Raw genomic sequence first — 17883 nt, forward strand, 5'->3', positions numbered from 1 at the left:
AAACCAGGGTAGGCTTGGCAAAAGAGTTTCTCGTTTTCTATGTGGGGCTGGAAGATCCGCCATTTTAATGATAGTTAATTTCGTTAATTTTACTATGTTAAACCAGACAAGATGGCGATGCGTCCAGTCTCTCTTTTAGAAAGTTAGAAACTTCTCCGCTTAGCCAACTCTCATCTGGAACCATGCGATGTTGGTGTGGCAGGGTTGGCATTTCACCACAGCTGGTTCCGCGTTCTGATTGGCTGGCGGCCTTCGCCATATTTCCGTCGGTAGGTCCATTTGATGCAGTCACCGAGTCGATAGTTTGAAGACACCATTTCTGCAGCTCGCGGCTTCTATCTGGCTAAAATTTTAGTTATTTCATGAAAATCGCCAGCGGAGACTCTTGCTTGTCTTGCGAAGACTTGTGTACTTAGGTGAGATGTCGATGGGTTTTAAATAATTAATTTTCCTCCCTGCTCTGTGTTTATTGGAGAGCTCGAAGCATGTTTAAGATTTTTAACGTTTCCCCTGACCCTTCGACGTTTCAAGGTCTTCAAGCTGGAATGGAAAATTTCAGTTTCTCAATAGCTCGATAAACGTAAATTTTTGTATTTTATTTCAACGCGGGTTTCTGTACTCCCTTGACGTTTGTTATGTGTATCATTAAAATACATATTTTGAACGGATGATATTCTTGTAATCTGTGTCGATGCATAGTATTTATTTTTTAGTACAACATAGCAACAGCGTAATTAATTGAAGTTTAAATGCAGAATTAAGCAACTGGATATAATGCCTAGAGAATTTAACTATTCGCACCTAAATTCGGTTGAATTATGTAGGATTAGGCAACCCTCTTCGCATATTAATTTAGGTGCTACTCAGAATTAAAAGGCTCCCTATTTTATAATACACTATATTGAAATATTCTTATAGATTTGTTGACATTATTTTAAAATTTACCGTGTTGCTCTTTTGATAACTAAATGAAAAACAACACCCAAAAACTGTATTGTCCATTACACTTCTCAACAGAAATTTGTATGTAGACTCGAGGAAATTATATTTTTTCCACTGAGCTATCCTGAGCAGCTATTAGTGGATACTATAGAATAATAAGCTCTTGCTCAAACCAAATAAAAACAATCGCTTTCAAATCTGTATTAAATTTAAGTTGGTTTTACTTTTTGTTGCAGCCATTTCCAAATGTACGTAAGCGATGGGACGTGCACCGCCACAACACTTCTAAAAATGAACGAAATACAGCAGCTCTCGTCTGTTGGTAAGATTACTAACTCAAAAGTTAAATCCATCCCTTAAATGACACAATTATTAGGTCTCCTCGAACTGGCGCATCGGGAGTACCAAGCAGGCGACTACGAAAATGCTGAGAGACACTGCATGCAACTGTGGAGGCAGGAGACCAACAACACGGGCGTCCTGCTACTCCTTTCGTCCATTCACTTCCAGTGTCGCAGACTTGACAAGTAAAAACGTCATTTATAAAGTTAGAATTTGTTTAAATGAGTCATTTTGTCTCAGGTCGGCTCACTTCAGCACCTTGGCCATCAAGCAGAACCCTCTTCTAGCTGAGGCGTACAGCAACTTGGGCAACGTTTTCAAAGAACGCGGCCAACTGCAGGAAGCCCTCGAGAACTACAGACACGCTGTTCGCCTGAAACCGGACTTTATTGACGGCTACATCAACCTGGCAGCCGCTCTCGTTGCTGCTGGAGACATGGAGCAGGCCGTGCAAGCTTATGTCACTGCCTTGCAGTACAACCCTGTACGTTTTATTTATTCTCTAAATTTAACAACAAATTGTTAAGGAATCTGGATGCCTAAAGTTGTCAGAAATTTTGGAAAATCCAATATCCCTTTATCAATAAATGAGGAAAATGCATTAAATTTCCCAGATTAACAAAATATCATTAACATACCATTCAATTTCTTCAGAAATTTTTTAAAATCTGAAATTTTAAGTGGAATGAAAGTGATTTTTACATTTTAAAATAAGATCCAATTTTTAAAATTTTGACGGTTTTTTAGCAAATGAAATTAATTGCTTCCAGGGTAAGAAAAATTATGACAAATTTAATAGTGAGAAGATAAGTGCGTTTGAGTCTTGAAAGCTATTTTTTTAAATTGCAGATTTTTGAAAGGGGTCTGTGTTTGGCCTCATTAAAATTCATCAGTTGATAGCAACGTTAAAAACTGCATAAATTGAGAAAGCTGATTAAATTTCCAGTTTTTTCCTATTTATAAAATTTTTCTCAAATTTATTATTTTCGCACAAAATTTGTCTGAAAATTTCTACTGGCCGTTTATAAGCCTTAATTTTTTCTGGGAAAAATTAAAATACCCAAATTTAAGTTCATTTATTTGATAATCATCTCAGAAAAACAATTTTTTTTCATTTAAATAATTTAAAAATCATATTTAAACGATTTTCCCTATCATTCATCTTTAATTAGTGGTTCCGTTTGGTTTGCAGGACTTGTACTGCGTGAGGAGTGACTTAGGTAATCTGCTGAAAGCTTTAGGTCGTCTCGACGAGGCCAAGGTAAGCCTGCCGCGCCGATTCTCGATTCTCGCTTCCACCCCTCCATTGCACATTCGAACATTGGCTCCGCATTGGGAGCACTGTGCTGACAAATTTATTTCAGGAATGACCATTCTTGCAGGTTTGACTTCCATACTTCCTGTCTAGTTGGCTGGCCTACCAGCAGATTCAGCAACACATTCAAATTTGCAGATGACACGTTTCGGCTTCCATGTTGCTGCATCTATCATCCGCGATGCGCTCACGCCAAATTCAAAATGAATTCATTTCGGCTCACTGTCTCATTTTCCTTGCATGGTCTATGCAAGGAAAACAAACACACTTTGAAAAGCAGGCCGAAAATGTGGCCAGAAGATTTGACTTTGGCTAATTTCGCGGTGGTCGGGCCAAAGGTGGGCTGTAGTTTGATGCGCGATCAGTTTTTTTCCATTTCGACAGCTCAAGGTTGATAAATTTGGATGATCATGTTGGAGCAGCTGCCTTAAACAACAAGAAAAAGATCTCTGACCTAATCCGCAACATGAGTTTCCAAAGTTGTTGACCTCGAAGCCTCGGTTTTTGCGTCTGCCGAAGCTTTTTGGCCGAATTTGGCACGAATTGGAAAGCCCACTTGTGGTCCTCTGGCTGGCCAAACGATTGCAGGTGCCTTCGCCTAGGCACCTGCAGCGCAGCGTAACTTGCAATGGCGCAAGGACTGCCCAGATGGAAGCACAACTTGGACCTGGAGGTAGCGACAAAGTTACTGCTCATCTGGAATGTCCGTCCATACTCTTTCGTGATGCAGTCTTGGAAGTGAAATTTGCAAGGCCAAATGGTTAGCCGAAACGTCAAAAGCGCGCGCATTCCGCCTCTCAGTGACAGCAGCAAACCGTCCCGATTTCACAATTTGTATTAATAAGTCTCTTTTCTCTCTTTTTTCCTGACCGGTTTCCCAGACTAGGTTGAAATCAAGCTGGTTTCGCACAAGGCTTGGACGGCATCCTAAAATGTGCTCCGTTTACACCTGAAGCGTATGTTACATTTTCAGATGAGGGCCAACTTTTTAATTTTAACCTTCTCCTGTCGGGCTTATCAATATCTATATATATCTATTTATCCCATCACACACTCTCACTTCCGTAGTTTGTAGCATTTTGAGTTTTATTATCGTGATCATTACTGTTGATGAGCCAAATGCAGGAAAGGATTTTAACATTTTTCCAGATACAACCTAATCCTTTTCTCAGACCAAACACGCCAGTGCAAAATGGAAATTTCGCGCGTTACAAGAATCAAAATCCAAACCGAATTTTGCCCTGGAGTGTTTGGCTAAGAAATATTGGTATGATTGGAAAGTATAAATCTATTATGAATGATGGAAACAAAACCCTTCGCTCTTAGGGTATTGTTTTCATAAATGGTCACAGGCAAAATTATTGTAGCTTGACACAGTCGCGTGGATCGACTCGATCCCGCCGCGCTTGGGCGTAATTACCATTCTTTTTTCTTTTAAGGCGCTGAAAAATGTAAGTCTTTGCCATAAGAATGAAACACACTTTCCAAATTTGAATACTTGTCTCTTGTTAGAAATGATTCCATATGCCTGCAGTTTTGATCTTAGTTCAATAAATCTGCGTTGAAAATATCTGTGCCTCGCTCTAATTTGGCGTTTCCCTCCCCAAAATAGGCTTGCTACTTAAAAGCAATTGAAACGCGGCCTGATTTTGCCGTCGCTTGGAGCAACCTCGGATGCGTGTTCAACGCCCAAGGCGAGATTTGGCTGGCCATTCACCACTTTGAGAAGGCCGTCGCGCTCGATCCCAATTTCCTCGATGCCTACATCAATCTGGGAAACGTCCTCAAGGAGGCCAGAATCTTTGACAGGTAATAATACAATTTTGTCTCATCTTTTGAAAGCATCCACTTGGTTTTTTTAATTAATTTGTTGACTCACACTTCTAGCTGGGTAATTTTATTTTAAAAGAATCTTGTTAGTACACTTCTTCTGCATCGCTGCTGGTTTAAAGTTGTGGTTAAACACTCCGCTTAAATCCTGATTGATCGGAGTAAATAAAACTTCGGAAATCCTCCTAACCTCCGATTGCCATAAATCTAGAAATTGCAAGTTATATTATCAGGGTTGCAAAAAGCCAATTTGAAGCAAAAATGGAGTGCAGTGGTAAAAAACTTTTTTCTTTCAATTTTTACCAGTTTCTTGCAGGCAGAAATAATTTTCTAATTATTTGCTCATTATTTGAAAATTGTCAGAGAGAAATTTTCGGAGAATCTGAGGCACAAAAAAAGGAAATTGGACCACTCTGACCGCAAATATTAGATTTTCACAGGGGAAAAATTGAAAAATAAATTTCTTGCGCAAGAAACTGGTAAAAAAAACAGGGTGGCAAGCAAATGCAACCCTGCATTTCATTGCAGATGATAATTTGCTATCTGCGTGATTATTAAATTTCTTAAACTCTTGGGTGAATGAAATCTTTAATAAACACCAAAGGCATAATTAAGGAAATCACTGTTTACTGCTCGTTTATGCTTTGGCGGTTTGACACAGTGTCAAATTATTCTTATCACGCTCAAGGAAATGGTAAAAGTTGATTTATTTAAATCATTGGGATTAAAAATTGCCAAATCTCTTTTTCTGATTGAAAAGTTTTATGCAGTTTTAATTTTGAGGTGGCTAAAAAATTGATGCTCTCCCTTTTTTCTCAATACATTTAGAAAATGAAATTCTTGCTATAGTCAACAGTAAAAATGTTCTTAATTGTTGGACTGCTCTACTAGAAGACTTGCAACAATTTTTTTTTCATGCAGTGGTGAAAACCGTTTTTTCCCCATTTTTTTTTCAGGAACCTTAGTTTACAATAATTTTCTAATGACATGCTCATGACTTCAACTTAAAAGAAATGCCAGAGATAAATTTTTGGAGAAATTGAGGCAGAAAATAGCAATTTAAGGAAATTTTGACCACTGATCCAACCGCAATTTTAAATTTTTACAGAGGAAAAATGGAAAATTCATTTCTTGAATTTCTAGCGCAAGAAATTTAAAAATTGAGTGGTGAAAAACCGGGTGGTAAGCAACTAATGCAACCCTGGTCTAAAAAAATCAAATAAGAGCCTTCTAAATTTGTACGCTGCGATTTTCCCCAAAATAATTTAGCGACTCCTGGGGTGAATTTTTCACAAGGGAAACGACGTGTAATGCTGTCAAATCGTACTGCATCAATTTTAAAGAAGAAAATCTGCACAGTGGAGGAAATTTTGACAGCAAGTTTTAGATTTTTAATAGGGAAAAACGCAAAAATTTATTTCTTGCTTAAGAAATTGGTTAAAAACCAGTTCAAGGGTGGTAAGCAAATGCAATCCTGTCTGCCAGAATTAATTTTTTTGCCTTCACTTAACGCGAGAGTGCAAAATTTTAATTTTGACGCGCTTCTTCTGGCTGATTGCGTGGGCATTATTTCCGTGTGCGCGCAAATTGATTGCCTTCCTTATCTGATAGCCAAGGGGTGCGGATTGCGAAATGAGTGGCCGCAGCTCGAGCCAGCCAGCGAGCCACAGCTATCTGGGCTTGACCTATTTTACGGTCCCAAAAATTGAGGTCCCGACTAGGGGGTGGTCCGCGAAAATCAATAATCTCCGACTGGGATCACGTGACGCGCAAATCTCGAGCGTATCTGTTGCCGTGCAATGCGCAGCAGGCGGCCACCTTCATTCATGCAACTTTGACACAAAGAACCCTTCTTTTCGCACCCCTCGGATATGTTTGTGCGGCCGATCGTGCACTCTCCGCGTGAACTTTTCCGCGCTCGAAACGAGCCCTGAGGTGGCGTGAAAACGGGGCTCGTCTCGGGACACGCGATGCCCATCTGAGGTCTGCGCATCCTCGCCTCTTCCTCCGCCTCTCTCTCTCGTCGAATCTCTCTTCATTAATTTCCTCACCTTGAGAGAGAGAGAGAGAGAGAGAGAGAGAGAGAGAACTGCACTTCATCACTCTTTTCCCTTCTTATAGTTGCTTTTTGAATTTTTCTCCGTTTTCGCTGATTTTGTTGCCGCTCGGGAGCTCCTTTTCTCACTAGTAAGTAGAATAGGGCCAAGCTCTCTTCATTTGATTGCTCAATTATTCCGACAGCGAGCTTTTTCCAAAGAAACACACGTCACTTTTTACGTCCAATATTTGAAGGTAAAACCGCATGTCGCTAATCATCACGTCCATTGCTTGAATCGGTTCAAAACAATGTAATCGATGTTCGTTCTTTTTGTACGTGCATAAACATCAATCAGCAACAATAATTCCAATATCAACGCGCTCACCTCAAGCTAAAATAGCAGAAAATCACTAATTCCCTGTCAGAAACACGGCGGCTTGAATCTTATCCATTCTATTTGGAGGTGGATCACATTCTCGATGTTCAATGTCGATGCCTTATACTTTATCAATGTGATACACATTTTTTGTAACTACGTCTAATATTAAGGGTTATGTCGCGTCAACATAACTACAAACTTAGCTGAAAATCTAGACAACTTTTCCACGCCCAAAGTAGACACATAATGGAATACCAATGCATTATGGTGTACACGATAATCACTATTTTACCTGGGGACAATCCATCAGAAAACAATAGCAGTTCGTACTCTTCCATTTCCAAATCCCCACACAAAAAATCATCCAACCACCGCTGCAAAATCCTAGTCAAAACGCCCAGAGATGGACCAAGCGAGAAAGAGTATGGGTGTTTTGGTTGCTTCAAAAGGAGCCTGGAAAGGTAACATTAGTCATTTCTTTCTAATCAAGTGGATGCTTTCTATTTCTATCACGCCCACCAGGAGATATGTATTAACCGATTTTAATTATTGCAGAGCGGTTGCTGCGTATCTTAGAGCATTGAATTTGAGTCCCAATAATGCAGTGGTCCACGGAAACCTGGCCTGCGTTTACTACGAGCAAGGGTAAGTTTTCAAAATGGTCGCAAAGAGAAATCCTGTAAAATTCTTGTTGCCAATGCATGAACTCGTCCGTTAGGATTCAGTTGAAGCCAAATTTTAATTAAATAACAATGTAATTTTTTTAGAAAAGTGGCTGCAAAGCTAGTACTGTTTCCTTACTAGGGCTGTCTTTTTACTAGAAATGTCTCCTTTAAAATAATAATTACAAATTTTGCAAACAGTCTGATCGATCTTGCGATCGACACGTATCGGCGGGCGATCGAGCTTCAGCCCAACTTCCCCGATGCGTACTGCAACCTGGCGAACGCCCTTAAAGAGAAGGGCCAGGTGCCCGAAGCGGAGGAATGCTACAACACGGCTCTGCGCCTGTGCCCGACCCACGCCGACAGTCTCAACAACCTGGCCAACATCAAGCGGGAGCAGGGCTACATCGAGGAGGCCACCAGGCTTTACCTGAAGGCGCTCGACGTGTTCCCTGAGTTTGCGGCGGCCCACTCCAACCTGGCGTCGGTGCTGCAGCAGCAGGGCAAGCTGAACGAGGCGCTGCTCCACTACAAAGAGGCCATTCGCATCCAGCCGACCTTCGCCGACGCCTATTCGAACATGGGAAACACCCTGAAGGAGATGCAAGACGTGCAGGGTGCGCTCCAGTGCTACTCGAGGGCCATCCAGATCAATCCTGCGTTCGCAGACGCGCACAGCAACCTGGCCTCCATCCACAAGGTGAGTTAGTGGACCACTTTTTTTAAATACTATCAGACTCTGGTTGGTTAATTTTTAGGCTTGGTATTTATACGTGCAGGTGGGTTATTCACCAGGTGTTTGAATTTAAATTTAAAGGGAAAGCAGTAAATTTTTTAACTTTTTATCTTCAGGGTTGAAATATGGTCATTTAGGGGTACGGGTTGAGGGCAGATCAACTCTAAAACCCTTCAGATCATTACGGAAGGTCAAGACAAATCAAACGGTGGCAATTTTTGCAATTCTGACTGTTAGAACTCTAGATATGCCCAAGACAAAACTCATCCTTTAGTGTTCAAAGCCGGCAACAGATGGCGCCACCGTATACTTTTGATCTTAAGGCATTTCCACAGCGATTTCAGGTTTAAGCCTGCTGCTTTGCATTCTTCACTTAATTTTGTTTCTTTTGACGTGCCGAAAACCAAAATCGGTTAAGCCAATCGCCGTAGAATCGTGAAAATTACTTTTTTAAATAAAAAATCTACTCAGACGTTTCTACAGCGAATGGCTGGACTGATTTTGGTTTACAGCACGTCTAAATAAACAATTCTAAAAGCAGAATGCACAGCAGTAGAATTGAGTCTTAAATCTCAGCGGAGAGTTCATAAAAATCGAAAGAATCCATTGGCAAATTCGAACACCAAGGACTTAAGCAACTTGTGAATTAAACATGAATCTTTTATCTCTAACAGGACTCTGGCAGCATCCCCGAAGCAATTCACTCATATAAAACAGCCCTTAAGCTGAAGCCAGATTTCCCAGACGCCTACTGCAACCTGGCGCATTGCTTGCAAATTGTGTGCGATTGGAGCGACTACGATCTGCGGATGAAGAAGCTGGTGTCGATCGTGGCCGAGCAGATTGAGAAGAACCGGCTGCCGTCTGTGCACCCGCACCACTCGATGCTCTACCCCCTCTCGCACGAGTTTCGCAAAATGATTGCCGCCAGACACGCCAACTTGTGCGTGGAAAAGGTACTTACAATCTCACAGAGCGGCAGTCACGTTTTCATGTGTATGCATTAACCTTGCAGATTCAAGTGCTGCACAAAGGCCCTTACAACTTCCCCGTGGAGATCAGAGGCAGATTGAGGATCGGCTACGTGTCGAGCGACTTTGGCAACCACCCAACATCTCACTTGATGCAGAGCATTCCCGGAATGCACGACAAGAGCAACGTGGAGATTTTCTGCTACGCACTCAGCCCAGACGACGGGACCACATTCAGATCCAAGATTGGTCGCGAGTCTGAGCACTTCATCGACCTGTCGACCGTGGCGTGCAACGGCAAGGCGGCCGACAGGATCAACGCCGACGGCATCCACATCTTGGTCAACATGAACGGCTACACCAAGGGAGCCAGAAACGAGATCTTTGCTCTCCGACCGGCTCCGGTGCAGGTCATGTGGCTCGGCTACCCTGGCACCAGCGGCGCTCCATTCATGGACTACGTGATCACAGACGAGGTCACTTCGCCCCTGGAACTGGCCTACCAATACAGCGAGAAGCTGGCTTACATGCCCACCACCTACTTCGTCGGGGACCATCGCCAGATGTTTCCCCACTTGCAAGAGCGAGTCATCCTCACAGACAAAGTATGTTTAACTATTGCGAATCTACAAAAACAGTCCTGAGGAAGGTTAAAAAATGTAGCTGAGTATCGCCAAAAGTGCTCAGAATTACAGTAAAGTCTACAAAACAGACCTGGGAGCGGATCTCAGGTTGCGGGGTTACCCTGTAAAAGGTCGCTAAGGTATCCCGAGTAAATTTCCAATTAAATACCTGACCAATGAGGAGTCGTGATCAATTAGCAGACGAGCGACCGAATTTTAACAAAAATATAATCATTTTCGTATGTCGACTACGCGTTGCAAAGCCGAAAAACGGAAAAAATTATTTTAATTTTATATGGGCGCAAAAAAATTAAAATCGGTTGCCAGACCAGCGTTGGACCTGCGCGTGCGATAGAGTTGGTTAGACCCTTGAAGTTTGGAAATGATCGCGAAATTTGGATTTTCCTTATGGAAAATGTGAAAAAATTGCGTTTTAAACAGATGATAGGATCCGAATTATTATCATTATTATTATTATTATTTAATATTTATTTTACGAAATCGGTTTGTGACTGGCAAACACGCCTCCCCGCGATGAAATACGTTGATTTCTCGGGTTTTGCGCTGAAATGAACAACTTTGCTGATTTTTTACACGGAACGACGGAAATATTTTGATCGATTTTTTTGTATAAATTTTTGGCTCAGAGTGTCCCGCCCCTGCCCTGCAAGGGGTGGCCCTGAATTTGCATTAAGTGTTCGGCCGTTGTTTTTAACTGTGGTTTTAATAATTTTTAGATAACTGCTAAGAGAGAACTTGCCGACAACGTTGCTGTCATCAACGCAACCGATCTGTCTCCGATTCTGGAAAACACGCAAGTGAAAGAAATCAAGGAAGTGGTCTGCTCGGTATCAAATGACCCCAACCTGAACGGCAGACCCGTAGAAGTATCTATGAAAGTGGCCGAGTTACCAACAACCACGCACATTGAGGTATTTTTACCCTTTTAGCAGGTGGCAATTTTTTACTTATTTTCGTGCCCACAGACCATGATCGCGTCAGGACAGGTGCAAACCTCAGTCAACGGCGTCGTGGTGCAGAACGGCCTCGCCACCACCCAAACCAACACCAAAGCCGCCACCGGAGAAGAAGTTCCGCAGAGCATCGTCATTACGACCAGGCAGCAGTACGGTCTGCCCGAGGACGCGATCGTCTATTGCAACTTCAACCAATTGTACAAGATCGATCCTCCCACCCTGCAGATGTGGGTCAGGGTAAGAGGACCCTGAAACTAAATTGGTGCTCGTTTCTAAAAGGAAAGTCTAGATTTTGGAAAAAGTGCCCAACTCGGTGATTTGGCTGCTGCGATTCCCTGCCGTCGGCGAGACGAATCTGCACAGCGCAGCGCAAGCTTTGGGTCTGCCAGCCGGCAGGATTCTCTTCTCGAACGTGGCTGCCAAGGAGGAGCACGTGAGGCGCGGCCAGCTGGCCGACGTCTGCCTGGACACTCCTCTCTGCAACGGACACACGACCAGCATGGACGTGTTGTGGACGGGAACTCCAGGTTTGTCGCCCCTTTCGCCGAGTGTGGCGACGTATAATTGTGACTCATTTCTGCAGTCGTGACCTTGCCTGGAGAGACTCTTGCATCCAGAGTGGCGGCTTCGCAGCTCACCACCCTGGGATGTCCAGAATTGATTGCTAAATCCTCAACCGAGTATGAAAATATCGCTATCAGATTAGGCACAGACCGAGAGTTGTAAGTATTTTGTTTTTTGGTTTCGTCACTGTAAAATAATTTTTTCGTCATTCAAATTTTTTAAATTTAAAAGGTTTTATGCTATATGAAATGAAAAACCCTGGTTTTGCTTTCTGGTTTATCCACGATATTACCGGGCCGATAAAACTCGTAACCCTGACAGTCTCTGAGTTTTCCTCTGATAATCATAGAAATTATTAAAATGAAAAAGGTAAATTTTCTCAGAGGATTCTCGAATAAATTAGCTCCACTTTGGGTATTTTGAATTTTCCCTCAAAGATTTTAAAGGTTTTTTTAACGGTCAGTTAAAATTTTTAGACGATTTTTGTGCGAAAATATTTAGTTTGAGAAAAATTTGCCTGATAGGAAAAAACTGAAAATTTAATCAGCTTTCTGATATTTGGCAGTTTTTGGCGCTACTATCAACTGGTGAATTTTAACAAGGCCAAACACAGACCCCTTTCGAAAATCTGCGATTTTTTATAAAATATATAGCACCTTATAACTGGAAAGCACTATTTTTTTATCTTTTCACTATTAAATTTTCATAATTTTTCTAATCCCCAGAAGCAGTTATAAATTTCCTTTGCTAAAAAAGAGGGCGTAAAATGAATAAAATTCGAAAAACTGGATTTTGGGGCACTTTTGGTCAGAAGAATATTAAAAAAATGTTTGGATATTTGATCATTTTTATAATATATCAATACACTTTAATTTACCATTTTTTTTCTTTTTCCAGCCTGAAAGCAGTGAGAGTGAAGGTGTGGCAGGCAAGAATGACGTCTCCTCTGTTTGACTGCCGTTATTACGCATCTTCCCTGGAGAAGTTGTACCACAAGATGTGGGAAAAGCACGCAAGAGGCGAGAAGCCTGATCACGTTTCTCTTAAATAAATATCATCTTGTCTGTATGTATTTTCTAATTTAGTTTCTTTGTATTTATTATGTGAAAAGACCATCAATAAACCAATGATTATGTAGTTATTGGACAAAAAATTAAACCATTTTCTTAGCTTGCATGCTCATGCGATTCCTTCCAGGCCTGAAAAACCGCCTCCTGGATTTAGAGTCGACTAGCATCTGCGCTTGGCGTTTGATGAAGTTTCTAGTCGGAATTTCCTCTTCCTCCGACTGCACCTCTTTGCTCTTCTGACTGTTCTGTTGAATTTCTGTTCTTTCGCTCGACGACTGGTGAGTGTAGCCGGCTCGACTTCCGAGCCGAGAGTGCGAGGCCCGCTCTCGCATTCGTTGCTCCTGCAGTGACCAACTGAAATTAATTTAACTGAGATTAAATTAAAATAGGCAAACCTCCTGCTTTTGCTGGGCGAGCTTGTGGGCCGCCAGCACTGCGTCCTCCACGAATAGCAGAGCAATGTGGTCCAAGTCCTTGCCTTCCGTGTCCAGTTTGTCCTCGTTCAAGTTGAACTCCTGCCGAATATTTTCAGATTTTCGGTTGCTTTTTTATGGAGTTTTCTTACTCTGAGAGAGTTGTAAATTTCAAGCAAGCATTTCATAATTCTCTCTTTAGTAGACTTTCTCTCTTTGGTTTTCTTTATTATGTTGCACAGGTTTTTACCCTCTTGGACAATTTTTTCCTTTAATTCCTCTATTTCTTCTACATTTCTGAAAGAGAAATAAATTTTTATTATATCTATCAAACGCTTGAGACTCTCTCTGACATCTCCTTGCTCTTGACTTCTGCAGTGAATTTAGACATCTCCAATTTAGAAATCAGTTCGCTCCTCTGAGCTTCCATCTTCCTCTTGTCATCTTCAGTCAAGCCCCTCAAATAGGTCAGTCGGTTTCTGGTCTCCTTCTGGCTGACAAACCTGTGCGTCACCATGCTTGGCTCAACTTCCCCTACAAAATTGTAAAAAGTGTCTATTAATTTAAATCTAGAGGTCAAAAATTAAAAAATGCAGGAAAAAAATGTCTTTTAGCAATTGGGTCGTTTCAGCCGCCGCCTTAAATCTCTAAAATAAACTGATTTTCATGCCTGTGGCCACCATGAGCTTCTTGTAGGAATCCTCCAGTGCCGAAGTAGAGTATTGGCTGAGGTTTTCGTCGTTTGTCGCGAGTCCGACGTTTTCCAACGAAGTGACAGAATCTCTGTGCAGTTGGGGAAGCATCCCTGACGAAGGGAAGAGCTGATGCTCCAGGTTCTCCAGCTCCACCCGCCGCTCCTCCACTATGATCCTCTGTTCCTGCAGCTTCCTCTCCCTTTCTTTGGCTTGGCGGATGGCCAGTTCGTCCTGGCGAACGAGCATCGCCCTGGTGGCGTCTCTGACTTGAAAGGCTTCACTCCTGATGGCCTGTGGAGGATTTTTGATCAGTCGCATAGTCGGATTTGGACATTACCTGCAACTTGTCTATTTCATCGCTTTGAGATTTTATTTCCGACTCAAGCTTTTGAAGAGATGCTTCATATTTTACTGAGTCGTTTAGAAGATTTGATTTGATGGACGTGTACTTGCGACGAACAGTCTCAGCCTCCATGGCGTTCAGTTCGGTATGGTGGATTTTGTTTTCAAGCTCACTGATCCTCTTTTCAATTAAATTTTAATTTATACCGTATTGACATCCACTGATCTAAAACCTGTTTCTCGGGCGTTTTTTCGGCACTTTTGCACCTTTTCCGTTGGTACTGATCTGCCTCAACCCTCAGCCTTTCTCTATACTCGATAAGTTCGTTGTATTTTTCTTCAAACTGTAATCTGACTCGTAAAAGTATCGGTTGCCCCATATAGGAAAATGCTTTTACCTTATGTCGCTGGTATATTTTCAAATCCAATTTCTTGTTTAGTTCGATGATCCTGTATTCGATTACGTCGAGCGCTTCATCCGGCCTCTTATTGCTGAGCGGGAAGAAATCAGCCTTTGCACTCTTTGCTCTCTGATTAAAAATTTCCTCACTCTTGAATTATCATTTTGTTAAATTTTAATCCAAAATTTAAAAAAATATATACTTTGATGGGCTTTCCCAAATTGGCACACAACTCTTTCAGTTCATTTTTTAATTGATTGATCTTATCCGTGTTTTTCTTCTTTTCAATGCCGCACAGCTCGAATTTGGCCTTTCGCTGGCCCTCTAAAATGTGATTTTCAATAGCTGAATTAAATAATTAAAAATTTAACCACCTGAGAGCTGAATTTTCTTCTTGAGATCATTGATACTTTTAAAAATTTCTTCTTCTGTACTGCTCTTTTCTGAAGCCATGTTTGCCAATCGTCCCATTCAGAGCCTAGGTATCCATGACAACTGACTGAGGGCTTTTTAATCAATAAATTAAAGCACAACCTAGCCTCTATCATGCAAAACAAATACTTTTAAATAAAATGGGAAATCTAATATAAAAAAATAATTTATTTATTCGCCTCCTCGATCGATAATTTGTCGTTCTAAAATCCTGGATCCTGGCCAATTGATAAAAAACTTACATGCTCTTAAATTATCATGAGCCAAATTTGAATTCAAAATATATTAAAAATTTGCACTTATAGACTTCCCCAAAATTTGAGCACAGCTCTTTCAGTTCATTACAAAATTGACTTCGTGTCTTTGTCCGTTTTCTTATTAATTAATGCCGGACAGCTCGAATCTGACCTTTCTCTGGCCCTCTAATGTGATGCAAAGCTTAATTCTTTACAAATCAGTTAATACCTCTGTAATTGAATAAAATGGGTAATCTAATATAGAAAATCTATATTTATTCATCTTCCTTTACAATCGCTTTGAGTTTTGAAGCCTTAATATGGACAGTTCCAGGTTTTGAGTGCGCCTTCCTGTTGAAATCCCTGGAAAGAAAATTTTGGTTTAGAATTGATATAAAAAACGAAGCACAGCTGAAGACATACTTTCTCTTAATCTTCTGATAAATGATTTTATGTTCTTTCGCAGCATTGAAGATGTGCCTTGGCACTTGTCTATGGTTGGCAATGCGTTTTATTTGCGGATGAGTCATGAACTTCTCCTTCAGCGAGTTGCTGTACTCCAACGCTGCTTTCTCTCGAGGCTTGATCTAAAAATCGCATAGCACTTTAGGAAAAACACAAAATTGCACCCCTCAACACACTCACCACCCCCTGTTTCTGCCAGGCAATTGCCTTCCACAGCCGCAAGTTCATCTCATCTGAGCCGGAGATGATGTACCGGCTGTCGTGCGTGTAAGCGACGCACGTCAGCCTCTGCATCCTTTTTGTGTGATAAACCTCTCGAGAGGTCGTCTGTAAAAACAAGACTCAAATTAGAGTTCCATTAGAAAATCTGCAGCTCTTTACTTTGTGAGATTCGAAAATCCTGATTGTTTTGTCGTAGCTGCCGGAGACGAACTCGTTTCCCGTCGGGCAATAGTCCACGTCGATCACCGCGGATGTGTGGCCGACGTGCATCACAAGTGGATTAGACAGATTTCTGCAGTCGAATGTGTACAAACTGAAAATAAATGTTTTCATGAGTTAATTTTTTTAAAGAAACCGAATTAATTCTCACTTGTAATCTTCCGATGCTGCAGTGAAGTTGAAAGCTTCCATCGGATTCCAGCAAAGTTTGTTCACCTTCATCTTCATGGTCAATTTCCGAACTGCGGTCGCCTGCCTAATGTCATAAATAATGATGCTCCGGTCGCTACTGCAAGCACCTGAAATAAATAATTAAGTGACCAATTAATATTTATATTTGAGGACAAGTTAGTTGCAAAAACCCGCATTTTTAGTTAAAAAAAAGATGCAGTGGAGTGGTAAAGAGCGATTTTTTCCTTTTTTGCCAGTTGGCACCTCAGTTTTCACTAATATTCTAATTATTTGCTCATGACCTCGATTTGAAAAATTGCCACAGAGAAATGTTTGGAGAAATTGAGGAAAAGCAACAATCAACTCACCAATTAAATTAGTTTCTACTGGGTTAAATTGAACGCAGTGAATGGGGTCGACTCCCCAGTGCGTTGTAACGTCTGGAATAACTTTTACGCCGTCCCAGAGCTGGACAACCTCTCCACCAGTCACGAAGGTTTTAGAGTCCCGGCTGTGCGAGATGGAAAATATGCTATTCTGAAATTTTATGTTTTTTCAGTCTTGTGCGTGAAATAATCATGCCTTCATACCGTGCAGACAATTATAGATTTCGCCTTGTGTTCTTTACAGTCATCACTGTCCGTATTCCAAATTTTAATTGTCTTATCATCACCACAGGTGATCAGGTTTTCGCCGGTGGGATCAAAAGTCATGCCTTTAACAGATCCCTCGTGAGCTTTAACACGAGCCTGTTCTTTCCTTGAAGCCAAATTCCAAATTATGACCTGCGGCAGAGAAATTTTATACATTAAACGGAATAATTTTTAATGGAGGAATCAATCAACAACCTCGCCGTTGTAAGAGCCACTGGCCACGGTGGAGAGGCGCTCAGGGTGTTTGGCCACGCTAGTGACTCCGTCTCGATGGCCATCCAGACAGCACAAGAACGGTTTAGCGAAAACTCGCTCCAATTTGACGGCATTTAACGCCTGCTTGTATTCTCGAGGCGCTTCTAACGGATGCAAATCAGGGTCATAATTTCTTTGCACTGGAATTTGGTACAAATTTAAGTGTTAGAGAAATCCGGGGCCGTTCTTCAAAACTCACTTTTATGCAGATCGTTTTTCGTCTCTCGGATGTACTGGTCCGGGTTACGAGAAAGCATTTTAACCTTCATTGTGAAAATTTGCTAGGGAAATCAAAATGCGGTAAGGGTATACTAAAAAAACGAGGCTGCTTTCGGGTTTCGACTCTCGACGCACGACGTGTGATTTGAGATTGTGACGGGCCCGGTGCCTTACGTATGTTTATGTTTACCAGAGCCATCTAGTGGCGGGAGTGGGATTTCAAGAGGAGCGGGAATACTTTTGGCGGGATTGTTGTATTTTTACAGAAAAATACGATATTATTTATCAGGATGCGATTCATTTACAAAAATCTTTTGCAAATTTTGATCCTATGAAATAAAAGAAATCTGAATCAGTGTATTAATTGTTGTAATTCATTCATTATTTTCTCCTTTCAGAAATCAAATGCAAATAAACAGGACTTCCCTAATTTCCATTGCATTTTATATTTTATGATGGATATTTTTAATTAATAGCAAAATGTCCTAACTGTACCAATGAAATGAAATAGATTTTTCTGGATAGTTTTGCAACAACAGTTTTATTGAAACCCAATACATAAATTTGTATTACCCTGACAAGTCTGTGACATAGTTTGTATTTGTATTAGTGAGGAGAAACATCAAATAATTAATAATAATATAACATAGTTTACAGATAGATGTTCTCATGTTTTGGAATCCATAACAAAACACATAAGATTGTCAT

At 41.2% G+C, this 17883-nt stretch overlaps 3 protein-coding genes across 4 annotated transcripts; 1 reads left to right on the plus strand and 2 right to left on the minus strand.

The window, feature by feature from the left end:
* Positions 1-251: 251 nt before the first annotated feature.
* On the plus strand, positions 252-12466 carry sxc (O-linked N-acetylglucosamine (GlcNAc) transferase sxc). Of its 2 annotated transcripts, XM_065491969.1 has the most exons (15): positions 252-416; positions 1179-1264; positions 1319-1469; positions 1525-1768; positions 2477-2545; positions 4212-4408; positions 7402-7491; positions 7710-8211; positions 8922-9203; positions 9263-9823; positions 10579-10773; positions 10828-11055; positions 11108-11345; positions 11402-11540; positions 12280-12466. In XM_065491969.1, exons 2-15 carry the CDS (start codon positions 1189-1191, stop codon positions 12431-12433), a joined length of 3126 nt encoding a protein of 1041 aa, XP_065348041.1. In that variant the 5' UTR covers positions 252-416; positions 1179-1188; the 3' UTR covers positions 12434-12466. The 2 variants fall into 2 exon arrangements, with proteins under 2 accessions (XP_065348041.1, XP_065348042.1); XM_065491970.1 differs by lacking the exons at positions 252-416; positions 1179-1264; positions 1319-1469; ... (1 more) ...; positions 2477-2545; positions 4212-4408 and adding an exon at positions 6537-7307.
* Positions 12467-12535: 69 nt separating this feature from the next.
* Positions 12536-14791, minus strand: CCDC151 (Coiled-coil domain containing protein 151). The gene is made up of 10 exons (XM_065491972.1): positions 14678-14791; positions 14506-14627; positions 14301-14453; positions 14136-14246; positions 13898-14083; positions 13536-13851; positions 13219-13399; positions 13018-13162; positions 12848-12967; positions 12536-12793 (listed from the first exon to the last, which is right to left on the minus strand). The coding sequence occupies exons 1-10, from the start codon at positions 14772-14774 to the stop codon at positions 12536-12538; spliced, it is 1689 nt and encodes a 562-aa protein (XP_065348044.1). The 5' UTR covers positions 14775-14791.
* Positions 14792-15227: 436 nt separating this feature from the next.
* LOC135944781 (DDB1- and CUL4-associated factor 13-like) lies at positions 15228-17321 on the minus strand. The gene is made up of 9 exons (XM_065491973.1): positions 17156-17321; positions 16897-17096; positions 16639-16833; positions 16417-16585; positions 16029-16176; positions 15818-15971; positions 15617-15763; positions 15395-15558; positions 15228-15334 (listed from the first exon to the last, which is right to left on the minus strand). Exons 1-9 carry the CDS (start codon positions 17223-17225, stop codon positions 15247-15249), a joined length of 1335 nt encoding a protein of 444 aa, XP_065348045.1. The 5' UTR covers positions 17226-17321; the 3' UTR covers positions 15228-15246.
* Between the last annotated feature and the right edge of the window lie 562 nt (positions 17322-17883).

The sequence above is a fragment of the Cloeon dipterum genome, chromosome 4, assembly GCF_949628265.1.
Source record: "Cloeon dipterum chromosome 4, ieCloDipt1.1, whole genome shotgun sequence".
Taxonomy (NCBI): Eukaryota; Metazoa; Arthropoda; class Insecta; order Ephemeroptera; family Baetidae; genus Cloeon; species Cloeon dipterum.